The 23,144-nt window shown below is 46.6% G+C and overlaps 2 protein-coding genes across 4 annotated transcripts in view; one reads left to right on the top strand and one right to left on the bottom strand.

The window, feature by feature from the left end:
* The window catches only part of B3GALNT2 (beta-1,3-N-acetylgalactosaminyltransferase 2), a 58,495-nt gene extending 55,957 nt beyond the window's left edge, over positions 1-2,538 (top strand). The window contains exon 12 of the mRNA XM_030335375.1: positions 1,748-2,538. Coding sequence (XP_030191235.1) covers positions 1,748-1,894 — 147 coding nt within the window. The 3' untranslated portion in view covers positions 1,895-2,538. The remainder of the gene's footprint in view (positions 1-1,747) is intronic.
* Positions 1,451-23,144, bottom strand: part of TBCE (tubulin folding cofactor E) — a 91,548-nt gene continuing 69,854 nt past the window's right edge. Inside the window, exons 5-17 of one of the 3 annotated variants that reach the window (XM_030335373.2) lie at positions 22,469-22,557; positions 18,163-18,262; positions 16,324-16,426; positions 15,076-15,152; positions 13,961-14,056; positions 13,393-13,457; positions 13,233-13,297; positions 11,361-11,513; positions 10,202-10,355; positions 7,895-7,963; positions 7,064-7,123; positions 3,464-3,555; positions 1,451-3,317 (exon numbers count right to left, since the gene is read on the bottom strand). In XM_030335373.2, coding sequence (XP_030191233.1) covers positions 3,225-3,317; positions 3,464-3,555; positions 7,064-7,123; positions 7,895-7,963; positions 10,202-10,355; positions 11,361-11,513; positions 13,233-13,297; positions 13,393-13,457; positions 13,961-14,056; positions 15,076-15,152; positions 16,324-16,426; positions 18,163-18,262; positions 22,469-22,557 — 1,216 coding nt within the window. In that variant the 3' untranslated portion in view covers positions 1,451-3,224. Of the gene's footprint in view, positions 3,556-7,063; positions 7,124-7,894; positions 7,964-10,201; positions 10,356-11,360; positions 11,514-13,232; positions 13,298-13,392; positions 13,458-13,960; positions 14,057-15,075; positions 15,153-16,323; positions 16,427-18,162; positions 18,263-22,468; positions 22,622-23,144 lie in introns of all 3 variants that reach the window. The other 2 variants (XM_030335374.2, XM_030335372.1) reach the window with 2 other exon arrangements.

The following is a 23,144-nucleotide window of genomic DNA, read 5'->3' as shown; positions in this document are numbered from 1 at the left end:
AAGCCTGACGGGGGACTGGCCCCGGGGCACTCGGGAGGCGAAGGTCCTGTGTCAGACGGGCACAAACAGTGAATTGAGGATGATTCACAGAGCTGCACTCTTGATTGAATGCACAGTGATCCACATAGGTTCGCATACAGTATTTTTCTGAGTTTAAAGTAAATATTTTGTAAGTTTTCCTACTCAGAGAAGAACTGGGTTTTATACGTTTGGTCAGAAATTCTTTGCCGCTTTAAAACTTGAGGAACCAGGCGCCTGGCTGGCTCAGTCGGTAGAGCATGCGACTCTTGATCTGAAGGTCATGAGTTCAAGCCCCGTGTTGGGCACAGAGATTACTAACAACAACCAAAAAACCCTCAAGGAATCAGCTGGCTTAGGTTTCCAGCAGTGGTGGTTCAAGGACCCTTCAGCCCCTCTGACGGATAGAACTAAAAGACTGTAAGGTGTCTTTTAAAATAAACTGGTCAGTGAGCCAGGAAAAGAAATGAATTTGCAGAGACCAGAACAGAAATAGTCCTGAGAAGACAGCAGGTATAAAGCTGGGGTTTGCCTCCAAGAGTTCTGTTGAATTTTGGATTCTTGCGGCTTCCACTTTGGCCACAGAAGGTGGGGGGCAGAGGCACGTGCAGGGTCTGCCGGACACGACCTCTGCATGGCGCCCCGGCCCCAGAGCAGGGCACCCTCGCTGCAGGGGTGAACGGGAATAAACCCCCACCTGCTGGGTCAGCTTTGACAGTCTGTGTCATAGTGAAGCCCAATCTGACTTAACACTGAAGCTAATTTTCTGTATCTGCTAATTGTACTGTCCGTGGTCTCTTTGGGCCTGAGTCTGTAGTTTGATGTTGCTTATGGAGCTTGTTTCTTGATGTGCTGAGAGACCGGTGTGCGTGACCTCATGTTCCTCGGAAATGGAGGTCTGTATTTAAAACTCCTTCCACAGAGGGCCTTACCGTCTACTTGACTGCATTACCAACGAATGTGACTCATGCTGCACACCCACCCAGGTGCAGGCGGGGTTCTAGACGCTCAGGGTCAAGGCTGAGACCCAGGTTTTGTTTTCTAAATTACACACACACACACACACACACACGCTTTCTCCTTCCCTCCTTCTAGGGGGTCCTGGCTGTGTGAGTCCCCGGGCCCAGTGGCCTTTTAAAACCCAGCAGGGCCTTTGGGGCACACGTGGACTCTAGCTCCTTTCCTCTGCCACCAGTTCAAACATGCTGTGAAAAGACTTGATTCTTTCTAGCATCTTTATGTTCTGAGACGGCAGGGGTTTCTCAGGCTCTGTTGTATCACTGGGAAGTAGCTGGTGGTTAAGAGTCAGTCCTTCCTGTTCACCTTGCTGGCATCCGCTCACCTTTACTACCCTCGCCGTGACTGACCTTGGGCAAAGTACCACACACTCAGTCTCTCAACCGTAAAAGGGAAAGGATTCCTACCTCACAGGTTTTAGGAGAATTCACTAGTATTTATTTATAAAGCGCCCGCTGCCATCCCCAGAATACCGTGCGCTTGCATGGGAACAGCTGCTGCTACCTCTTCTCACAGCCGCTGGGAAACTTTCCGTTTGCGCTTCCCAGGCTTTCTGATCACAGAAATCCCCCCGCTGCCGCCCCCCTCCCGCCCCCACCTGCGGGGGTTTCGGTGGTTCGCACGCAGGTGTCTTTGACGGCCTCTGCCAGCTTTCGTGTCTGATCTTCAAATCCGTTCCACGGCTCCCAAGTTCCCCTTTGTTTTTCTCCAGGACGGCCTGTGGCTGTGTGAGAAGACGTGCGAGACGGGAATGTTGTCCTCACCCCAGTACTCCCCGCAGGAACTGACCCAGCTGTGGAGGCTGAAGGAAGCGTGTGGAGACCCCTGTCAGTGCGAAGCGGCCGCAGGAGGAGCGTAACTCGCAGTGTGTGAGGCTGAGGGTGTGTGCAGGCGAGAGTCTGAGGAGAGCCTACGGTTTGGCTGTCGAGTCCATGTGTCTTTCAGGATTGTTCTAGGTTGGCACTTTTTACCTGTAACCAATGTGACATTTCTAAATGTGTGCACAAAATTTCCTTTTTAAAAACCGACTGCTACTGTAGCATAAGAAAAATTTTATTTCTGTATTGGAAGAACATTTGAGAAATACCAAATTGTTTTATAAAACAAAAAAGTTTCTAAAAGCTGATGTATCATTTCTAGTTTATAATTCATTACTATCACTTTTGGTTAAAATTTGGCCTAGTTCAGAAATCTTGAGTAATGACAGAGAATGTGAATTTCAACCTGGATTACAGAATAGTTCCATAAAGCATAATGAGGATAATTAAGGGCCAAAAAGAACTCACAGAATGCTGTGTCGTCACTGATACCAAAGCTTGGGGTTTCTGGAAATGTCTGAAGTGGGCAACTTGAACTTGAAAAGGAACCAATCCACTCGGTTCAGGACTTTGGTTTTAAAGTTCACTTATTAAGTGGGCTAATTCAAGTTTTCTTTTGCCATTTAACACAAATCCTGAAGGTCACAGTCTGGTACTATTGAAAAAAAAAAAAAACTAAAATGGGGATATAAGTCAAATACCTCTCAGGGTTTTAGTGACATAGGGAAGGATACTGCTTAAACAGTTGACACTTCAAATGAGTTTTGCTTTCCTCCTGTCATTGCCCGATGGTTCCCTACTACATGTGAATTCCCATCAGAGCTGGTCGTCATCTGTAGAAGAATGTATGCCCAGTGTAGGTGCAGCTGCAGGAAAGAGCATGGGATTCATTTTTGCAAGTACTCTAAAAATAGTGCAGCAGAGAAGAGAGATCATAGCATATGCGTTACACACAGAAGAGGTGCCTCCCTGAGTTCAAGGGACAATTTCCAAAATGACCTTCCAAGTCCTTTTGGTAACCTTTTAAACTAGTAGTAACAGTGGAATTCCATTAAAACTGGTCTTATGCTGGACCTTAACTGTGTTCAGATTTCATTAGACTAGCTAGGTTCTATTTAATATTTAAAGTAGCCATGAACTATAAATACGAAATAAAATCAGAAAGTCATTAGCAGTAACCAAGGCTTTGCACCTACTGTTATACATATGCCTAGAAATGGTCTCTTCCCAATGAAAAATACCACTTTTTCTCTACTTAGGGCAAGTTGTAAAACCTCTTCTTCTGACAGAATTGTTCCAGAGAATCATTCCTTTCCAGTGAACCCCAGTCATGATAAAACAGTGGAGTCTCTGAACTTGATTAGTTGGCTGTTACCATCGCACTAACAGGTAGTCTCCGTTTTCCACAGAATAGAACTGTAATGACTGCTGGTCATTTTCTAGCTCAATCTCTCTGCCAGGCATCTAAAAACAGAACAAAGGGTTAATACATCAAAGATGTCTGTTTTTCACCGAGAATCCAGCCGAGTCACAAAAGCCCCAGCTGAATGACATGTCTTACGGTGGGGCGGGGACCTAAGCTTGACTCTGCGTTTCGCTGGGCAACTTACTTTGGGACTTTCGTAGGACAGCAGAAGTTCTGACACAGGAACTTTGAGAAGACGTGACAGCAGTCCCTTCACCTTCTGAATGGTCATGGAATCTGTCAAAAGACACACCCTCAGTTCCCTTGAATAACAGTTCCGTGTAAAACGAGCTCACGTGACAAGCCCACAGTCGCAGTGACTCAGTGTTCCATCATTAGGGAAAGGCTCACCTGCCCCGGGGTGGCGAGAGCCGGGTCCACACCACCTACTGGACATTCGGGAAGCTGTGGGAAACGGAGCCAATGTTTGACCTAAGTGCCCTTGACAATGGCTTTTCATTACCATCTCAGTGGTGTTTAATATTTCCTCCTTACTCTGAAGAAACCGGAAATCCTATTCTCTGCACAGAGGAGTAAATGTGAGTAAAACCCTGACCTTCCTAAACCTCTGTGATCACTCACTTCTGGATGGCTGAGAGAACGCTGGGGCGGGGCGCCCCGAGGACGTCTGTCCGTCCCTCTGCCTTGGTTTCCTCCCTGGGGAGTGAGGGAGGCCCAAGTGGTCTATAGACTCCCTTCGAGCGCGCCCAGTCTTTGGGGATTATGACGTGTAAATGCGCTTGACATGCGAGGGGGATTTACTCAATGAGCAAATGCTTTGGTTCAGAAAACACTATGAACTTCTTTCCAAAGATGGGTTGTGGTAAATACTGGATATTTTGGTGATGAGAAATAGTTTCTCTGAAGCTTTAGCTGGAGGTACAGCAATAGTGTGGTGTTCCTACAAATATCACATGTATTCAAATATTTTTCTATCAAAAATGATTTTTGTAAAAGCTGTGTGTGTTTTTATGCAACTTGTCATAATAAATGTTATCTTTATTTTAGAATAAAAACTGGCCTTATTTATGTGTTGAATATAAACACTTAATTGACACTTGTAATTTTAATGAACGTAACTTGTTCTTTTACGTGTGAACCTGTGTAGATAATCTTGTCCTTTCAAAAGCCTTAGGTGGACCGGCTTTCCTTGTTTGGAGGGTGATCAGCGATGGGTTAACTCCTCCACAGCAACAGGGAAGACACATTCCTAACTCACATCAGAAACAGAAAGTTTGGTCACAAAACAGTCCTAAGAAGAAATCTGCCTACTCACACTGTGTCTTTAGAAAAACAGCAATTTGCATGTTCTAAATGCTCTAAATAACAATACCATTTTTAATGTGAAAGTAACACGATTGTCTTCACATTTAGAAAACGTAGAGATGGTTAACTGTCCCTGTGCCTCCCCATGACCACTGTTAGAATTTTAACGGGTAGGGCACCTGGGTGGCTCAGTCGGTCAAGCGTCCGACCTCAGCTCAGGGCATGATCTCATAGTTAGTGAGTTTGAGCCCCACGTCGGGCTCTGTGCTGACAGCTCAGAGCCTGGAGCCCACTTCGGATTCTGTGTCTCCCTCTCCCTCGGCTGCTCCTCTGCTCGTGCACTCTCAAAAAATAAAATAGAACACTAAAAAAATTTTTTTTTAAGCTTAACAGGTATACACTTCCAGGCGTTCCTCCGTTTCTAGAAGGATGGACAGGTTTCACCTGCAGTGGTCCATCTTTCATCTCTTCACACCAGTTCCTCTAGACCTGCACAGCCCAGCACAGCCGCTGCGTGGCTAGTGAGCACCTGAAGTGCGGGGAGTACGACTCAGGAACTGAATTTTATGATTTCAATTTAATGCATTTAAATGGTGGCTCGTGGCGGCCATCCTGGACAGTGCGGCTCTAGACCTACTTCATTCTCTTTAAAGATCCGTGATACGGCCACGCGTGGCCCAGACTTACTCAACCACTTATTTCTCCACCGGTGAACATCTGTTTTTAATTCTACCATCACAAGTGCCACAAGGTAGAATGCTCGGTCGTACCGTATACCCATACGTATGGGCAAAAGACGATGTTGCAGTCCTTTACATTTCCTTATTTATCACGTTTTGAAGATCAGTTATGTTGGTGGTTGAACAGTGGCAGCATGTGGCGTAAAAATCAATAGCAAGAACTGTTGTAATCTGCTGGCTTGCTGCCAGGTTTCGAGAACACAGGACTCAGATTCTGTACTGCTTGAAGCAGTAAGTATTACATATAATTTCTATGGATGATTCTGCTCTCTGCTGGGTCCATCTGAAGATGAATACAAATCAGTGCATGAACATGGTGGGTGTTCCAGGGGGAACCGCATCTCAGAAGAACTGGGACACAGGTATAGAGGGTGGAAGAGGAGAGGGTGAGGCCACACTGTCGCCATCGGCCTAGAGCCACAGTCACACGCACACCCAGCCACAGTCCTTGACGGATGGAGCTTGGTGCCCTTCCCCAAAGAAGCCCTTGAACAGAAAGCTGAACTCAGGGCTGACAACATTCTTGAGCAAATATTCCTCAGTAATAACCTCCCCAGGAGTTGATTTTATGGATCTGGAAAGTAAAGGGAAAAACAAACACGATCCAAAGCCTACTACATTAACAAAAAGCTCTGGGTCTCTCACTGGTCTGTCCCCATGAGTGTCTTTACCGACAGTACTTAAGTCTGAAAACAGAATAACCAAAGGGGAGCCACTACTTTGAATTCATGGTGATCTAACAGCAGAATTACAGATCACAGGAACAGAAGTTAGACTGCTAAGGAAAATGGAGTAATACTGGTATTAAATGACAGTTACCAGTCAGAAAGGTACCCCTGTGAGTACAAACCCTTCCACAAGCGATACTGTGAGCTTGTGGGATTTGATAAAAAATTAATTTAAAAATAAATGTGAATTGACTGCACTGACAGGCAAACAAAGAAAAGTCTTTTACTAGAGTCATTTATGGTGATCTACATTCCATTTCTTGGGCAAATCCTCACTGTTCTAAATTTAACCTGTTGATATTACTATTTAACTCTGAATCAAGTTTAATCTTGAGAATTCACAGTATACTCAAAAGATGGGCTGTAATTTTTTCTAAGTTTAAGGTCACTTAGAGCAATCTAGTTTGTTGACACAGAAGTATTTTCGGAATAAAATGAATTCAGTTCCAGCAACACTAATGTTTAGACAGAGTTCCGAAGTAGCTTTTCCAAAAGAAAACCATTTCAGTGTTTCCGTTAAACTTTCCACAGGGACTCTCGATCGGTAAGGAGTCGAGCGTATGAGAAGTCACAGATGTCCAAATAATTCACAGTTCGGGTCACTAAGACACATTTCCTGTTTTACGAAGGGATGGTGAGACGGACCTCAAGCCCGGTGAAACAGTCTCTCTGGACCAGAGCAACAATTTGAGAACTAAACCGAGGTGGATGCAGGAAAGGCCAAGCCAGTCCAGCACTAATGACTTTGGCTGAAGATGTAAATGTACGCAGGGGCTTCTGGTTTAATAGGACTTTCCTAGATAAGCTGATATGGTTACAGGAGACTCGGGCTTCCGGGAAGGGGTTGGGGGGGGAGGGGAGGACGAGGATGCTGGCACGATTAGTTGTATTTTAGATCATAAAAGATTAGTGAAAACCTATCAACTCTAGAAGTTCGGACACTTTGCTTCCAGCCAACTCCTAGGCCAGCAATTCATAAGCGCAACGAGTGGAAAAGCCTGTTTTTCTTACCTGGCAGTTGTTTTTCTGTGACTTTCTGATCAACCTGATTAGGATATTTTATCTTCAGTGCTTGAAGGAAAAAAGGAAAGAGACTGACTGAGACCTACTGTAATAAGGATTTAAATTACACACACACGTTAACAGCAGCTGACAAATGATAATGGCTGTTCAGTACAGCTTGGCTCAAATCCTAGTAAAGGGTCTTACCGATGTTGAAAATCCCTTCTGTTAATACTTCACAGAATTACTGACAACAACAAAAATGGCTGGACCAACGTTCTAATGCCATCCCTTCTCCCCTTAATAGTCCTTTCCTGAGAATTTGGCTGTGTGTTCCAGTGTAAGAAAAGTCACAAATTTACAAATCACAGGTCCACTCACTTCTCACATACTGCCCATTTATAACACCATTAGGTGAATTGAAAGCATGAGAATTGCCAAAATGTCCAATATAAGAATTAAAATTCTTTTAAAATGTTTATTTTCGAGAGAGAGAGAGAGAGAGAGAGACCAGGCATGAGTGGGAAAGGGACAGAGAGAGGAGGAGACAGAATCCGCAGCAGGCTCCAGGTTCCGAGCTGTCAGCACAGAGCCTGACGCGGGGCTCAAACCCATGAACCGCGAGATCATAACCTGAGCCAGATTCGGACACTCAACCGAGCCACCCAGGCGCCCCCCCAATATAAGAAGTTAGATAGGCTTGAGAATTCATCATTTCTCTAAAAACTGAAGTACTCACTTAGTACTTAAGAGAAACAATCCCTATTAGCTCATCACTATCTGTTTCCGCGCCTAAGGACGCGAATACAAATACGCGGTCTTTGAGTGTGAGGTTCTTACTTAGTAGCTGGTTTTTGAGCAAAAATGGCTGTCGTGTTTTGAGTTCCCCGTCTTCAGGTGCACCATATTCTGCGGAAGAAGAAATAAAAAAGGATGAGTGATAAGCCTTAAGCCACCGGAAGCAAAAATACAAACAGTAAGTGTTTGCATAGCCTTTTCCCTTCGGGGATAAACCTCGCAGCGGCTGCCACGCTAACCTGGCAGCTGGGTCCTTTTATCCAGTTACTGGTTTGCTTGTTTATTTTTAGGAAGGGCGGACGCAACTGCTTGCAAGCCTGGGACCCTCCATCACTGATCCTCACAGACGGCGCCCCGACTCGAGCTGGCAAGAGGAGGCTGGGCTTTCAGACACTTAGGACACTTTTTATTCAAAGTTTCACCTTTGCTAACCGTTCCCTCGCATTCTGGGTCCTGAGAGAGGAGCCTGGTGCCATCTGGGACACAGCTCACGGGACACCTTCGAGTGTCGGCCAGAGCGCGCGACACCAGGCTGGGCGCTCAGCACCTCCCCCTGCCTGGGAAGGGGATCCCATAGGAGGACATCAGAAAAGCTGGAGCCTTCCTGCTCCAACTTCTGCTGGGCCAACCAGAGACCGCATTTCTAGAAATACCCTCAAGTATCTGTGCTTTTGTCTCATAGCGTTCTCAGCCGTGAAATACTGGGCCGTAGGCACAGGAATGCGTTAGAATCTTCCCTTCCCGTCACCTCCCCCAAGTGCTGCAGAATTCACCTAAGGTGGCCAGGAAATTGGGCCAGCTAATAGAGTGATTTGAAAGCAATTCCCATAGGCAGCTTTTCTTCCTCAAAGATCATGTTCCAGCCTGAAGCGCTTATGCGGTGAGCTTCTTGCATTAGGAAATATATATTAAAAAAAAAAAAAAAAAGAAAATCACATAAAAGTGAAATTTGGAATAATAATGAAGTCAAAACAAAATGGAAAGTTACATCAGGGACTAAGAATCATGAAGTCATGGCTTCAGTGCCTGAGGACCCAGGCTGGCGAGGGTGAGGAAGTACCTTGTGTTCCCAGTGCCCAAACCAGTAGGGGACATGCACACGGGAGCTCTCAGGACAGAGCGCTGAGCAAGTACCGTGCACTCGACTGAACTTTCCTGGACGTTAGAATTAGCTGGGGAGCTTAAATGCCAATGCCCAGATTCTACCTTGACATCTGTGTGTTTTTTTAAGTTTACTTATTTTTGAGAGACCAAGAGAGAGTGAGCAGGGGAGGGGCAGAGAGAGAGAATCCCAAGCAGGCTCCACACTGTCCGCACAAAGCCCGACATGGGACTCCAACTCACGAACCGTGAGGCCACGACCCAAGCCGAAACCAAGAGTCAGATGCTTAACCGGCTGAGCCACCCGGGCGCCCCTTAATTTTTAAAATGCCCTCAGTACGTTTCTGGGGACACACACCCCAATGTTTATAGCAGCACTATCAACAATAGCCAAAGTATGGAAAGAGGCCAAATGTCCATCGGTGGATGAATGGATAAAGAAGATGTGGTATATATATACGGTGGAATATTACTCGGCAGTCAAAAAGAATGAAATCTTGCCATTTGCAACTACATGGATGGAACTAGAGGGTATTATGCTAAGCAAAATTAGTCAGAGAAAGACAAAAATCATGACTTCACTCACATGAGGACTTTAAGCGACAAAACAGATGAACGTAAGGGAAAGGAAACAAAATATAAAAACAGGGAGGGGGACAAAACGGAAGAGACTCATAAATATGGAGAACAAACTGAGGGTTCCTGGAGGGGGTGTGGGAGGGGCGATGGGCTAAATGGTTAAGGAGCACGAAGGCATCTACTCCTGACATCACTGTTGCACTATACGCTAATTTGGATGTAAATTAAAAAAAAAAAAATTAAATTAAAATGCCCTCAGTACAACCCGAGTCGAGATACGCTGGAGTGCCTCCTGCCCCCCTTAAAGGAGGGAGAGTACTGCCTCCTCGAGCAGGGAGTCGGGTGAGCACGCAGACGCGAGAACTTCCACGCACAGCTGCTTTCCGTCCCGAATGCCGACCTCTCTCTTCCGGGAGCGCACGCCCTTTCCCAGCTTCCTGCCTGCTTCTCTTTCCTAAAGGCAGCGGTTTAATTCTTGCTCCCGACTCGCTGGAGCGGCCCCAGGAAAGCACCCGTCAGCTATGCAGAGGAGTACGAAGAGACCCAGAGGAGAAAAACGGTGGCACCGAGGGTCCCCTTTGCTCCCCAGCTGTTCTAGCTGCAAGGCCGCTGGCAGGGAGGGGGGTGGGGGTCGCCGCGCGGGGAAGCCTCCGGGCCTCATGCACGTACTCAGGCAGAGCGACTGGTATCTGGGATGGGCTGCAAGAAATGCGTCATTTGGCCTGTTTTTGTCTGGATCCTGATGTCCGCCAGCCTTTTTCCATTCATTTCCAAATGCTTTTCGGTAATCAAGCTCAGCCCCACGCCTTTCCTCTGGTAGAATCTATATTAATGTGAATAAAAACAGGTCTGTTAAGGTGTTTTTTTTTTTTTTTAATGTTTATTTTCGAGAGCTCATAAACAAGGGGGAGGAGGGGCAGAGAGAGAGGGAGGCACAGAATCTGAAAACCGGCCCCAGGCTCCGAGCTGTCAGCACAGAGCCCGACGCGGGGCTCAAACTCATGACCCAGGCGATCGTGACCTGAGCCGAAAGAAGCCGGCTCCGCTGAGCCACCAACTGAACCGCCAGGCGCCCCCGTTAAAGTGTTCTTCTAGTGAGTGTTTGCATTTTGTACCCTGTCCTTCCTCCACTCTTCACACACACAGAATAATCACATCGAGAGGGACGACGCTTCATATGGCTTTACCTTTCCTCGCTAACACGGACAGAATTCAAGAGTTTACTGAAGAAGAAAAACCAGTTTCGGTCTTACGCTTTTCTTCATGAGAGTATTTGTCCACCTGCTGGCGTGTGGGCTGCGGCAGGTGCCCTGGGCCCCTGGGGGCGCTGACACCACAGGCGAGCGGCCCCACCTGGGCAATCGGCTGAGGAGAGGACAGGCTCTGCGGTTCTGTGTCCCGTCTGCCTCTGCCCCCCCAGGAAAAGGAGCAAGTGCCCAGAATCCCTCGCCCCTCCTCAAGGGGCAGCTAAGCAACTTCTGTCCTCACCCGAGTAACGCCGCCTCCCAAGGAGTCGGAAAGAAAGACTTCTTAGTACCGCACAAGGGTAGTATTTTACCAGATGGGGGAAAAGCTACGTCTGAACCCTTTACAAGATTCAGGGGCGCCCGGGTGGCTCAGTCGGTGAAGCGTCCGACTCTTGATCTTGGCTCCGGTCCGGATCCCATGGTTTGTGAGGTCGAGCCCCGTACAGGACTCTGTGCTGACAGCGTGCAGCCTCCTTGGGATCCCTCTCTCCTTCTCTCTGCCCTTCTCTCATTCACGCACTCACATGCGCTCTCTCAAACAACCAACCATAAAATACCTCATCGTGCTACTAAGCGCCCACCTCACATTTGTTCAGGGTCTTCAGCTGACCGATTTTGGCGATGATGAACTGGCGTGTGGTCTGTGGTCCGCTGCCTCCTTCCGTCAGGGGGTTTCTTACGCAGGACAGAGCACGCAGACTCTGTAACTTATCCAGCTCGTTGATAAATGACCACTGAAACCCAACGGAAAAAATACGTGAATCTAAGCATGTTTCAGGCTACTTTCCTAGATGATTTGAACTAGCCAGAGAAAAGCATGAATCTCCAGTTCCAATCGGAGGCACTGGATCTCATCATGCGCCAAGCACCCACTAAGAAGACCATGCGCTTTTACTCTAGAACTGTGCCGTGTAAAATGACCGTCTGCTGACGGGTGAATTAAGCTAATTTCTCTGTTCATATTTTTGGGTTTTCTGAGGAGTTTCACCCTGAGGAAGCACTTCTCTTTCAATCTAAAGTATCTTTTGACTACAGCAAAATAGAAAGCTTCTGCAGAGCAAGGGAAACCATCAACAAAACTAAAAGGCAACCTACAGAATGGGAGATCATCGCAAATGACATATCCAATAAAGGCTGAGTCCAGAATATGTAAAGAACTTGTAAAACTGAACGCCCAAAAGACAAATAGAGTAAAACCTTGGATTGTGAGTAACTTGTCCTGCGAATGTTCCGCAAGATGAGCAAACTTTTCTGATAAATTTAACTTGATAAACGAGCAACGTCTTGCAATACGAGTACTACGTGAGGCCGAATGTCACATGATCACAACCGAGCCAGTGGTTCTTGAAATTCGCTTTGATATACGAGTGCTTTAGAGTATAGCTTGCCTCCGGAACAAATTATGCTCATAAACCAAGGTTTTACTGTGATTCGATTAAAAATGGGCAAAAGCAATGAACACATTTCTCCAAAGAACACATCCAGATGACCAACAGATACAAGCAAAGATATTCAACGTCACTCATCATCAGGGAAATGCAAATCCAAACTACAATGAGGTATCATCTCACACCTGTCAGAATGGCTAGTATCAAAACCACAAGAAGCAACAAGTGTTGGTGAGGATGTGGAGAAAAAGGAACCCTTGTGCATTGCTGGTGGGAATGCAAACTGGTGCAGCCACTGTGGAAAATGGTACGGAGGTTCCTCAAAAAGTTAAAAACAGAACTCCCTACAATCCAGTAATCGCATTACTGGGTCTTTACCCCCAAAATACAAAAACGCTAGCTTTGGGATACATGCACCCCTATGTTTATTGCAGCGTCGTTTACAAGAGCCAAATCATGGAAGCAGCCCAAGTGTCCATCGATAGGTGGCTGGATAAAGACGACGTGGTATGTATGTGTGTGTGTGTGTGTATACATACACACACACACATACACACACACACACACATACACATATATAGTAAAATATTACTCAACCCTCAAAAAGAATAAAATCTTGCCATTTCCAACAACATGGATGGAGCGAGAAAGTATTATGTTACATGAAACAAGTCAAATACCCTATGATTTCACTCACGTGGGATTTAAGAAACAAATGAACAAAAGGAAAACACAAGAGAGCGAGACAAACTAAGAAACAGAATCTTAACTCTAGAGAACAAACTGATGGTCACCAGAGGGGAAGGGGGTGGGGGTGAAATAGGTGATGGGGATTAAGAGCACACGTATCACGATGAGCACTGGGTCCCGTGGGGAGGTGTTGAATCCCTGTATTGTACACCCGAGACTAATAGGACATGCATGTTAACTCTACTAGAATTAAAGTTAAACCCTTTAATAAAGAACAGTCTTAAAGTAAAATATTTTTTAATAGAAGGAACCTGCAAACTCCATCATAAGAGTGGAAGTGAGGATACAGTGTGCACATCGTGAAGAAGCTCTTACTTGCGAGATCTGATTGTCATTTACTACAAGGTACTGCAAGGAAGGAAACATTGATGTTTTGCACCCTGGAAAAAAGGAGAATTAAGTCACACGGCAGAAGTGAAAGAAAGAGCAGAAGTATGGGCTACCGGGCGGGGGGAGTAGAGTTAATCTCAAATACCAGTTCCTGCATCCGGAAAATGTATAGAAGAAATTCCGACGTCAGAAAGGATTAGTTGTTCTAATCTGAAATTTAAAATGTTAAATTTGATTACAAGGAACAATATAAAATGCTATAGGCGGTCAACCAGACTAGATTTGTAATGCTCTTCCCCCACCCTAGGTTTTTGTGCCCCATGAAATGCTTAGAAACCACAGAGTCTGGTTTAGGGCGCGCAGAGAGGACTGTTCACGCTACGCTGTGAGGGCTCCCAGTCACCTAACTGCTCTAGGTGCCACGTGTTAACAGGTCTCCAAGAGCAAACAGACATGATCTGACTTCCGTAAGTTTAATGAATGAAGACTTCTGACATTAGCACCAGGCCGAATTACCCTTTCCTCAATGACCTAGTACAGACACAGACTGCGCACTATGTGGTCTGCAAACACCTCCTCTACATAAATTCAGAGAAAAGTTTCCCAAAGGGAATTCGTGTGTGAATTCCATCTGAGCAAGTACACACAGCCTACGATCCATTCACTAAAAACCTCCTAAGCACTGCTGTAACGGCATTTTAGGAGCAAATTACCTGGGGAGATACGCTATGAGAAACAGCTGATTTTCATCAATTAATGGATTAGAGGAAAGGTCTAATAACTTGACCGTCTGTAGAACATCCGCCGGCCTGTGTGGAAAATCAAAGTGTGTCAACATGAATTTAATCTGACTTGTCTTCAAAGATACATGGCTTTTAAAATACCTGCATTTGGTGTAAAGGAGGTAAAGGGAGCAGGAGGCGAGGGGACAGGACTGTGAAAGGGCAACAGGAGGGAGGGACCCTTGCAGTGCTGGAAATGTCCTCTATGTGGATGGACCAACGTCAGGATCCTGGCTGTGGTATCGCACCCATGGGAGAAAGTGGGTGATGGGTACAGGGGAGCTCTGGGCATTATTTCTTATAACTGCATGTGAACCTCAAATTATCCCCAAATAAACAGTTTCACTTAAAAACACCTGCATTCACCTGTATAATAAGTCGTTCCATACAGTGAAGTCTCATTAGCTTGAATCCTTTCATTGGGAATGTATTATAAATTTGCTCACGTTTAATTTCACATAGTAATTTAATGATATCAACAAAAGAGGCAAGACAACGTATTTAATTTACTCAAGGAAAATAAGCTTTTCCATAGACTCAGTACATCAATCTTACACACACAGTGCTACCTACAATGCAGGATTTGATCCGTAAAAAGCATTTCCTCTAGAACCTCCATTTAGAAACAGAAGTTAACTATATTTCTATGAAGCTACTAAAGTTCTGGTCTTCAAATATGTTTAATTCAAGGCTTACACTCCGATGGGCTGTGAGTAATTTGTGAGTAATAAGCATTTTCCCATTCTTATTTGCAAATCCTTAAAAAAAAAATAATGTTGGGGGCGCCTGGGTGGCTTAGTTAAGTGTCTGATTCCATTTCTGCTCAGGTCATGATCTCACGGTCTGTGGGATCAAGCCCCACATCAGGCTGTATGCTGACAGTGTGGAGCCCGCTTGGGATTCTCTCTCCCTCTTTCTCTGCCCCTTCCCCCCATACTCTCTCTCTCAAAATAAATAAATAAAATTGATGATGGGTATAATGGAGATCATGTGTTTATTCAGGATGGCTGAATGGTGACACACACGTGGACGTGAACCCTTGTTACCTTTCTGAAATGGAGATGTCGTTAGACTTGAGGTACAGCTCCTCCAGGACCGGCCACCCGGGGGCGCACCGCAGCACCTAGAAGGGAAACTCCTGTCAGGGCGAAACAGCCTCTACCGGTCCTTCCTGTGTGTTTACTACTGTACCTTCCCCATCAATTCAGTTCAGTTACTGTTTGGGAAACAAAGTGCCCTACGGACATTTCATCGCAGACTCTAATTCAGGCCAGGAGTGCTAGTGGACGGGCGGTAACACTTAAATGTTAAGAGCTGTGTTCTAATGACACGGCCGCGTAGACATCAAGCACTCTAAGCTACGAGCGGGCCATCCAGGGGCGTCCTGAACTGTACAAGGCTCCTGCGAAGTAGACTTGCAGACAGGACAGTTTGCTTAACCAAAAAAGGAAGGGACTTGAGGTCCCCACCTGTCCTCGATTCTCAATGCCAACCCGGGTTTGCGAAGAAGACACTAATTGGACAGTACTCCGCAACCATGGTTTCTAAATTTCCCCACTTGCACTTCATCCCCAGCATCTCCATCTCCAAGTGCCCTTCCTGTTCTGATGCTCAATCTGAACCCACTCACCAGGAAGGAGCCCTAGGACACAGGCGCACCAGGCAGAGGTGATTCGTCCCTAAGGGAGGTGCCTCGGTGGCATTTCATAGACGAACCACTTGGCTGGGGATATACTTATCTGCACTTGGTTCAAAAAAGGAATATTCTGGGTGTGTGAGGTCAGTTAACCTCAAACAGAAAATAGTAGTGCCAGCTATAAATCCCAAACGCTGCCGGGTGAAGGACCCCCGAGTCCACTTTCGAGCCCAGCTGTATATGATGAACGGCGGCTTCCAAGAGCCAAACTGCAAACAAGAAAAGGATTCGAGAATCTTTCGGCAGCTGCGCCTCGGAGCACTTGCGGGAAAACCCAGCGAGCTAAAAGCCCAATCCACAGCTAACTTGGGGGCTTTCTAAGTTCAGCCTTGTGAACTGCACAGCATTATGGAACGCCACCGTCTAGAACGATGGCAGAACAAAACGGAAGGAGCCGAGAGAGAGAACACCGATCCCAAGATAGAAAATTCTACCTCACTACAACAATTTTGTAACTCCTTTCTGTGAGGCAGTTTAAAGGATCCTATTATTTGGATAATATGATTAAAACGAAGGCACAGTTGTGCCTCAATTGCCTATCAAGCCAAGAATTTAAAATTTCTTATCTCTGGGTAGTAAACTAAAGAAACATGATTACCTCAGCCCACGTTATTCCTGTTCGGTTAAGAACTAAAACCTTCAGTGCAGGAAATGTTCCAGCTAGAGATGGTGAAACCGAGGGAAAGTGTAGTTTATTCTCACTGTGTAGAAAAAGAAGACACAATGTGCTGAATGCTTGCTCTCCAGGAGGCCCGAGTGAAAGTCATAGAAAGCAACAATTTGGGATTTAATATGAGGCGTTTGGTTTGTTTCCACCTTAAAATGAAATTAAAGGTGCCTGGATGGCTCAGTCGGCTAAGCGTCCGACTAGGTTTTGGCTCAGGTCATGATCTCACGGTTCATGGGATCGAGCCCTACATCGGGCTCTGTGCTGAGTATGGAGCCTGCTTGGGATTCTCTCTCTTTCCCTGTTTCTCTGCACCCCGCCCCCTGCTCATGCTCTCTCAAAATAAACATTTTATTAAAAAATGGAATTAATTAAAAACCAAAGGAGTCCAGACTATCAGTCCTACTGATACGCTACACCTGAGGCTGTAATTTTGCTTCTCCAGAGTCTCTAAACCCCTCTTTTCCATTAGGATGGATCAAATAAATCACCACCTTTTCAATTTTCTCTCATGATCCTCATCTCAGGACTCAATCCTGATGGTCTTTTTTTTTATTTACTTAAAAATTTTTTTTCAATATTTATTTTTGAGAAACGGAGACAGCACGAGCAGTGAAGGGGCAGAAAGAGAGGGAGACACAGAACCGGAAGCAGGCTCCAGGCTCTGAGCTGTCAGCACAGAGCCTGATGTGGGGCTCGAACTCATGAACTGTGAGATAATGACCTGAGCCGAAGTCAGACACTTAACCGACTGAGCCACCCTGGCTCCCCCGACAGTCTTTTTGAAAGAAGATACCATTAAAACATGTTAGCCCCTATTTCCAGAAGAGGAGACACTGTGGGTCAACTTATACCCTTTGCTCTATTTGAAGCACGATTAATTTAGGCCTGACCATCTACTATAACTGAATCTGCCTGAACCAGGCACAACCCACCTATCTATGTAAAGCTGGCTCGAGTATGAAAGGGGATGCCTGGCTGAGGCCTTGAAAAATAAGGTTCAGAGATTGAAACTAAGCAAGAATTTGAAAAGGCCTGGAAAATTATGGCATTAGTGAAACACGTATCTTGATGGAAAATCCTTATCAGAACTGAATGAAACAGCAGTCCAGTGAAATTATTCATTCCTAAAGCAATTAAACGCTAGAAACTTCAGAATGGAGAAGCACCTTTTTTTTTTTTTTTAAAGATTTTATTAAGTAATCTCTACACCCAGCGTGGGACTCGCACTCATGACCCCAAGATCAAGAGTTGCACGCTCCAATGACTGAGTGAGCCAGGGTGCCCCCAACAAGCACTGTTCATAGCACCTCTCCAATTCTTCAGTTAAATACCAACTCCTCCAGATGGCCCATCCTTCATGGTTAGGCTCACGAAAAATATGGAGATCTTGCTCAATAGGCCAACCCACGCCAGCCAATCAAAGGAAAACACATTCCACTCCCCCCACCCCAAAAAAGGGATACCTGGCTGGCTCAGTCAATAAAGCGTGTGACTCTTGATTTCAGGATCAGGAGTTGGAGCCCCACATTGGGCACAGAGACTAAAAGTAAGTAAAACACACCCCTATAGTGAGTCACCTCGTGTGACCATTTGAAAAACTACAATAACCAAGGAATATTAAATACTAAGTCAAAGAAAAAGTTAAAGTAAAGTCTTAAATTCCAGTAAGCTGTCTCCCCCCCTCCTTCCCACAGCGATGTCGTGAGGGAACAAGGAAAGATCAGGAGTTTTATACCAGGTGACAAATAGACGTCCAAGGGTTCATACCTGAGATTGAGAACTTCCAGGTGTTTGAGCTGATCAGCAATACTTAGGACTTCATCCCATGAGGACAGCAGGTTTCTTGACAAATCTACCCTTCTGATATCTCAAAGCACACATTAAGAAAGAGTAATATAGAAAGATTCAGACAAGACATAACAGTAGTTACCTCTTAATTCTGGAGCATGGATTTTTATTTACTTATTTATTTTTTACCTTACACTCTCTATCTTGCTTGGAATTTTTTCCTTTTCTTCCCTTTACTTTTCCCTTTATTTTATTATTTTTTTTTTTTTGAGAGAGAGAGAGAGAGAGAGAGAGAGAGAGAGAGAGAGAGAGAGAGAGAGAATTTTAGCAGGTTCCACGCTCAGCATGGAGCCTGACATGGGGCTCAATCTCACAGCCCTGGGATCATGATCTGACCCAAAATCAAGAGCCAAATGCTCAACCAAGTGAGCCACGCAGGTGCCCTTTTTACCTTTTTAAATCACACAACTCTTGCTTCAGATCCTGTGTCTCCCTCTCTCTCTGCCCCTCCCCAGCTCATACTCTCTCTCAAAAATAAATAAACATTAAAAAAAATATTTTTAAAAGGAGGCACCTGGAGAGCTCAGTCCATTAAGTGTCTGACTTCGGCTCAGGTTATGATCTCACGGTCCGGGAGTTCGAGCCCCACATCAGGCTCTATGCTGACAGCTCAGGACCTGGAGCCTGCTTTAGATTCTGTCTCCCTCTCTCTCTGCCCCTCCCTAGCTCACACTCTGTCTCTGTCTCTCTCTCTCTCTCTCAAAAAGAAATACAAAAAAATTTTTTAATTAATCACCCAATTCCTTATTTAGAAATGAAAGTTTATCATATACTGCAAACTTAAGACAAACGTCTACAATCGAGTAAATAAGAACCAAATGTTATAACCAATGCTAAACCATCCTGAGGATGTCCAACAAAAAGAGAAAAGAGAACCGTGTTAGTGACTGATTTATTAAGCACCTAAGGTGTACCCGCAGGCCTTGTCCTGGGCACTACCTACGGCTGCGGCCTCACGGCAACGCACACGCCTTCTCCTACGATGCATCATTCTGCTCTGCAGGAACCTCCAAATCACGAGTGGCATCCCCAGGACACGCAACAGGGGTTAGCATGGACAAATGTCCTAAAGTGCTACGGAGGATTTGGGAATTCAGGGGATAAATTAGGAGGACGGAAAGAAAAAGGCACCGAGCTGAATCCTGGAGGGGAGTGCCATGCCGTCCAGAAAGGCACAGCTTAGCAGAACCCCCGGGGACAGAGAAATGGGAAGAGAAGCTTGGAGCAGGACGGGGCGGCTAAAGGAGAATCTTGCATACTACTCTGCTACGGAGGGAAATTATTCAGTTCATCCATCTATCCCGCAAGTGTCGGGGCCCGGAGTATAGCAGCGAACGCTGGCGGAGACGGCGTTAAGCACGTGGCTCTGCAACATGCCAGGTACAGACACAGGCTCAGAGTAACAGAGCAAAGGACAGAGGAAAGGGGTGTGTGGGGGCTGCATATACACTGGTGGTGGAAGCCCATCTTCTCTGTGAAGGTGCCACTTAAGCGGAGCAGCTCAGCAAATGAAGAAATGCCATCTTGGAGAAGAGCATCTGGGCAAAGAGAATGATACAAGCAAAGGCCCTATGGTTATAGAATGCAGGTGACCTACGACAGGGACAGCGAGCTCCAGTGTGCCTGGGCGGAGGGGGTGCGGGGTGCTGGAAATGCGGTCACATGGGCCGCAGGGGCCAGGCCACATCACCAAGGGCCCCGCAGGCCACTACACAATCTCGGCTGGTCTCTGACTGAAACGGGAGGTACTGGGGGGTCAGGACCCTCCTGCGACCGCTGAGCTGGGTGCTTTCACACCCCACGGTCAAGCTCCAGCCACCTTTCATTTCCATGATGCTGCTGACTAGGGGCTGTCGGGGTTCGTTAGAAACAGTGAGTCCAGTATCCTTCCCTCAAAGTGTAGGCCAGGATCATAAATATACCTGCTAGTCTGCTGAGAGCACATGGACGCCTGCATTCTGAAATCAACTCCAAACTCTAACAGTTTCACGCACCGCCCTCACGCACGTGCACACACATGCACTGCCCCTCGTGCACGCACAGTCCAAGGAGCTCCTGGCGTTGCACAGTGCCTGCTCACAGGGACAGACCCTGTGCCCCATGCAGAGTCAGTTGCTTCCCAGCCCGTCAAGCTCAGGGCCCCGGCACTCCTGCAGCTTGTCGTCTGGACTCAGGGAGGGACCTCGGAGGGGGCCACCGAAAAAGGATGACTTAATTACACACAGGCAAAACTTCCACTTCAGGCGGGAATTCAACCAGGAACTGTGAGACATTCATCACCACATCTGCAAATATCAGCCGTGACTTGATTATCTCACGAAACCTCATTGCTTCTAGTCTGGGGGACGCTTTCCCCCCAGGAGAGAGCCACGTAAAAAAAGCAAGATGCTGCCTCTCTAGCACACTGCTGACAACTCTGAGCAATCCAACTGCAGACGTTCCCAAACCCATCTACTGGCCATATCTTTTCTGATATGTTGAAAATAAGTCTTGAGACACCCAATTCCCAATCTTCTCAAATCATTGGGGAGCCGGCCGGGCAGATCACAGAACGCTCCAGACGCTGCCGTGGCATCCCTACCAAACTACACCCTCCGCCTCAGTTCCCTTAACCAGGAAGGAAGGGACCACGTTGGTTCAGCCCACGGGGGCGATGGGAGGGGCTGCTCACAGGCAAGGTGACCAGGTCCCGACCGACCCGCAGGCTGAGGAAGTAAGACACCCAGACATGCTGGCCGGGGAGCTCTGCTCTGATTTCGGTCACCATAAAGGATGCACCGTAGGTGTAGTTAGAAATAGCTGGCTAAAGGGGCGCCTGGGTGGCTCAGTCGGTTAAGTTTCAGGTCATGGTCTCGTGGTTCATGGGTTCAAGCCCTGCGTCGGGCTCTGTGCTGACAGCTCGGAGCCTGGAGCCTGCTTCAGGTTCTGTATCTCCCTCTCTCTCTGCCCCCCTCCAGCTTGTAGTCTGGCTCTCTCTCTCTTTCTCAAAAGTAAATAAATATTAAGAAAAAATTTTTAAAAAGAAAAAAAAATTGCTGGCTAAAGAGAGCTGCTCATCTGCCGTCTCTTCACTCAGGGGACACGGATCATAAACTGCTATCTTTGGTATAAATTATTATGGGGAGATTGGGCAGGCTTCAAGAATTGTGAGAAGACCTTTTAAAGTTAGAGAAAGTGGGGGCACCTGGGTGCCCAGCCGGTTGAGCATCCTTCCAACTCTTGATTTCAGCTCAGGTCATGATCCCAGGGTCTTGGGATTGAGCCCCATGTCAGCATGGAGCCCGCTTAAGATATTTCCTCCCTCTCTCCCTCCCTCTCTCTCTTGGGGAGCCCGAGTGGCTGAGTTGGTTAAGCCTGACTTCAGCTCAGGTCATGAATTTCATGGCTCCTGAGTTCGAGGCTCTGTGCTGACAGCTCAGAGCCTGGAGCTTGCCTCAGATTCTGTGTGTCTCTCTCTCTCAAAAATAAACATTAAAAAAAAATGTCTTTAAATATTCTCTCTCTCTCTCTGCCCCTCTCCCCCACTAACATGCCCTTTCTAAAATTAAAATTAAAATTAAAAAAATTTTAAGTTAACTCCCATTTGCCAGTGGGAGTTGTGTTTTTAAACTTATCTCCCATATTTTTAGTTGTGGGCATGAAAGCAATGTAGGGCAAACACACACACCCCACTTCTAGGAGAAGGTAGAGAGAAGAGATTACAAGCCCTGGAAAAGCCTGTTTGGAGGTATCGTGACAGATGCACGCAGCTGCCTGAAACAGGAGAGAGGAGTCTGCTCGCTCACAAGGTGGCGGTCCAGGGGCCCCGGGGCTGGTGCAGGGGCCCTGTGATGCGGTCAGGCTCCTCCGCTGCTGGCCCAGGCCGTGCTGGACGGCCATCTTCACACCAGACGGTGGCTGGGCCCTGGGCGTCCTGTCCACACTCGAGGCAGGGAGCAGGGCAAAGGCTCTGGGCAGAAGGCAGACGCCAGCCAGGTCTGGCCCCTCATAAGAAGCCCTGTCCAGAGACTTCTGCTTGACATTTCCTTGGCTGGGGCGTGCACACTGCCTCACCTGCAGGCAAGGGGGTCTGGGAAGGCGAATAACTCACCCGGGCAGCCACTGCACCCGGTGAAACAGAGATGCCTTTAGGAAGAAAGCTGGGGACAACAGACACAGGCAGGCGACTGGCGGGGGTGTGGCACCAGGGCCAAGCCCAGCGTCCGATACTCCGTGAAAAGGATACTAGGACACGCTTTGGCAATTGCTCCTTTGTCGCCAGCACAACTCACCACGCAGTTCCTCAGAGAAACTTCCTGCAGCTTGCTCAGCTGACTGCATGAAAAATAGAGTTCACACATATGTACAAGCATGTACATGTCCCCTGGCTCTTTCAAACCTAAAAAGCATTTCAGACATATCAAAAGTCACCAAAAATAACAAATACCGGCACCCACCACCCACTTTAAGAAATAAAGCTTTAGGGGTGCCCGGGTGGCTCCGTCGGTCGAGTGTCCAACTCTTGATTTCAGCCCAGGTCATGATCTCACAGTTCATGAGTTCGAGCCCTGCGCTGGGCTCTGTGCTGACCATACAGAGCCTGCTTGGGATTCTCTCTCTGTGCCCCTCTCCCCCACTCTCACTTTCTCTCTCTCAAAATAAACAAATAAACGTTAAAAAAAAAAAAAGAAAGCTTTAAACTACAAAGAAAAAAAGCAAGCATCACACACACTACAAATAGAAATGAAGTCCTCTGCGTTCCTCCCAGAACGTTTCCCTTCCTTCTCTGCTCCCTTTGGATAACCAGTATCCTGCACTTGGTGTTTATTTAAACTTAACCATTGAATAGTTTTACCACACGTTTGCATCCCCCTAATTATAGTATTTCCTGTATAATGAAATTTGATATAAACGGTATCCTA

Source organism: Lynx canadensis, chromosome D2 (genome assembly GCF_007474595.2).
Source record: "Lynx canadensis isolate LIC74 chromosome D2, mLynCan4.pri.v2, whole genome shotgun sequence".
NCBI lineage: Eukaryota > Metazoa > Chordata > Mammalia > Carnivora > Felidae > Lynx > Lynx canadensis.
This window is presented reverse-complemented; position numbering and strand designations above follow the sequence as displayed.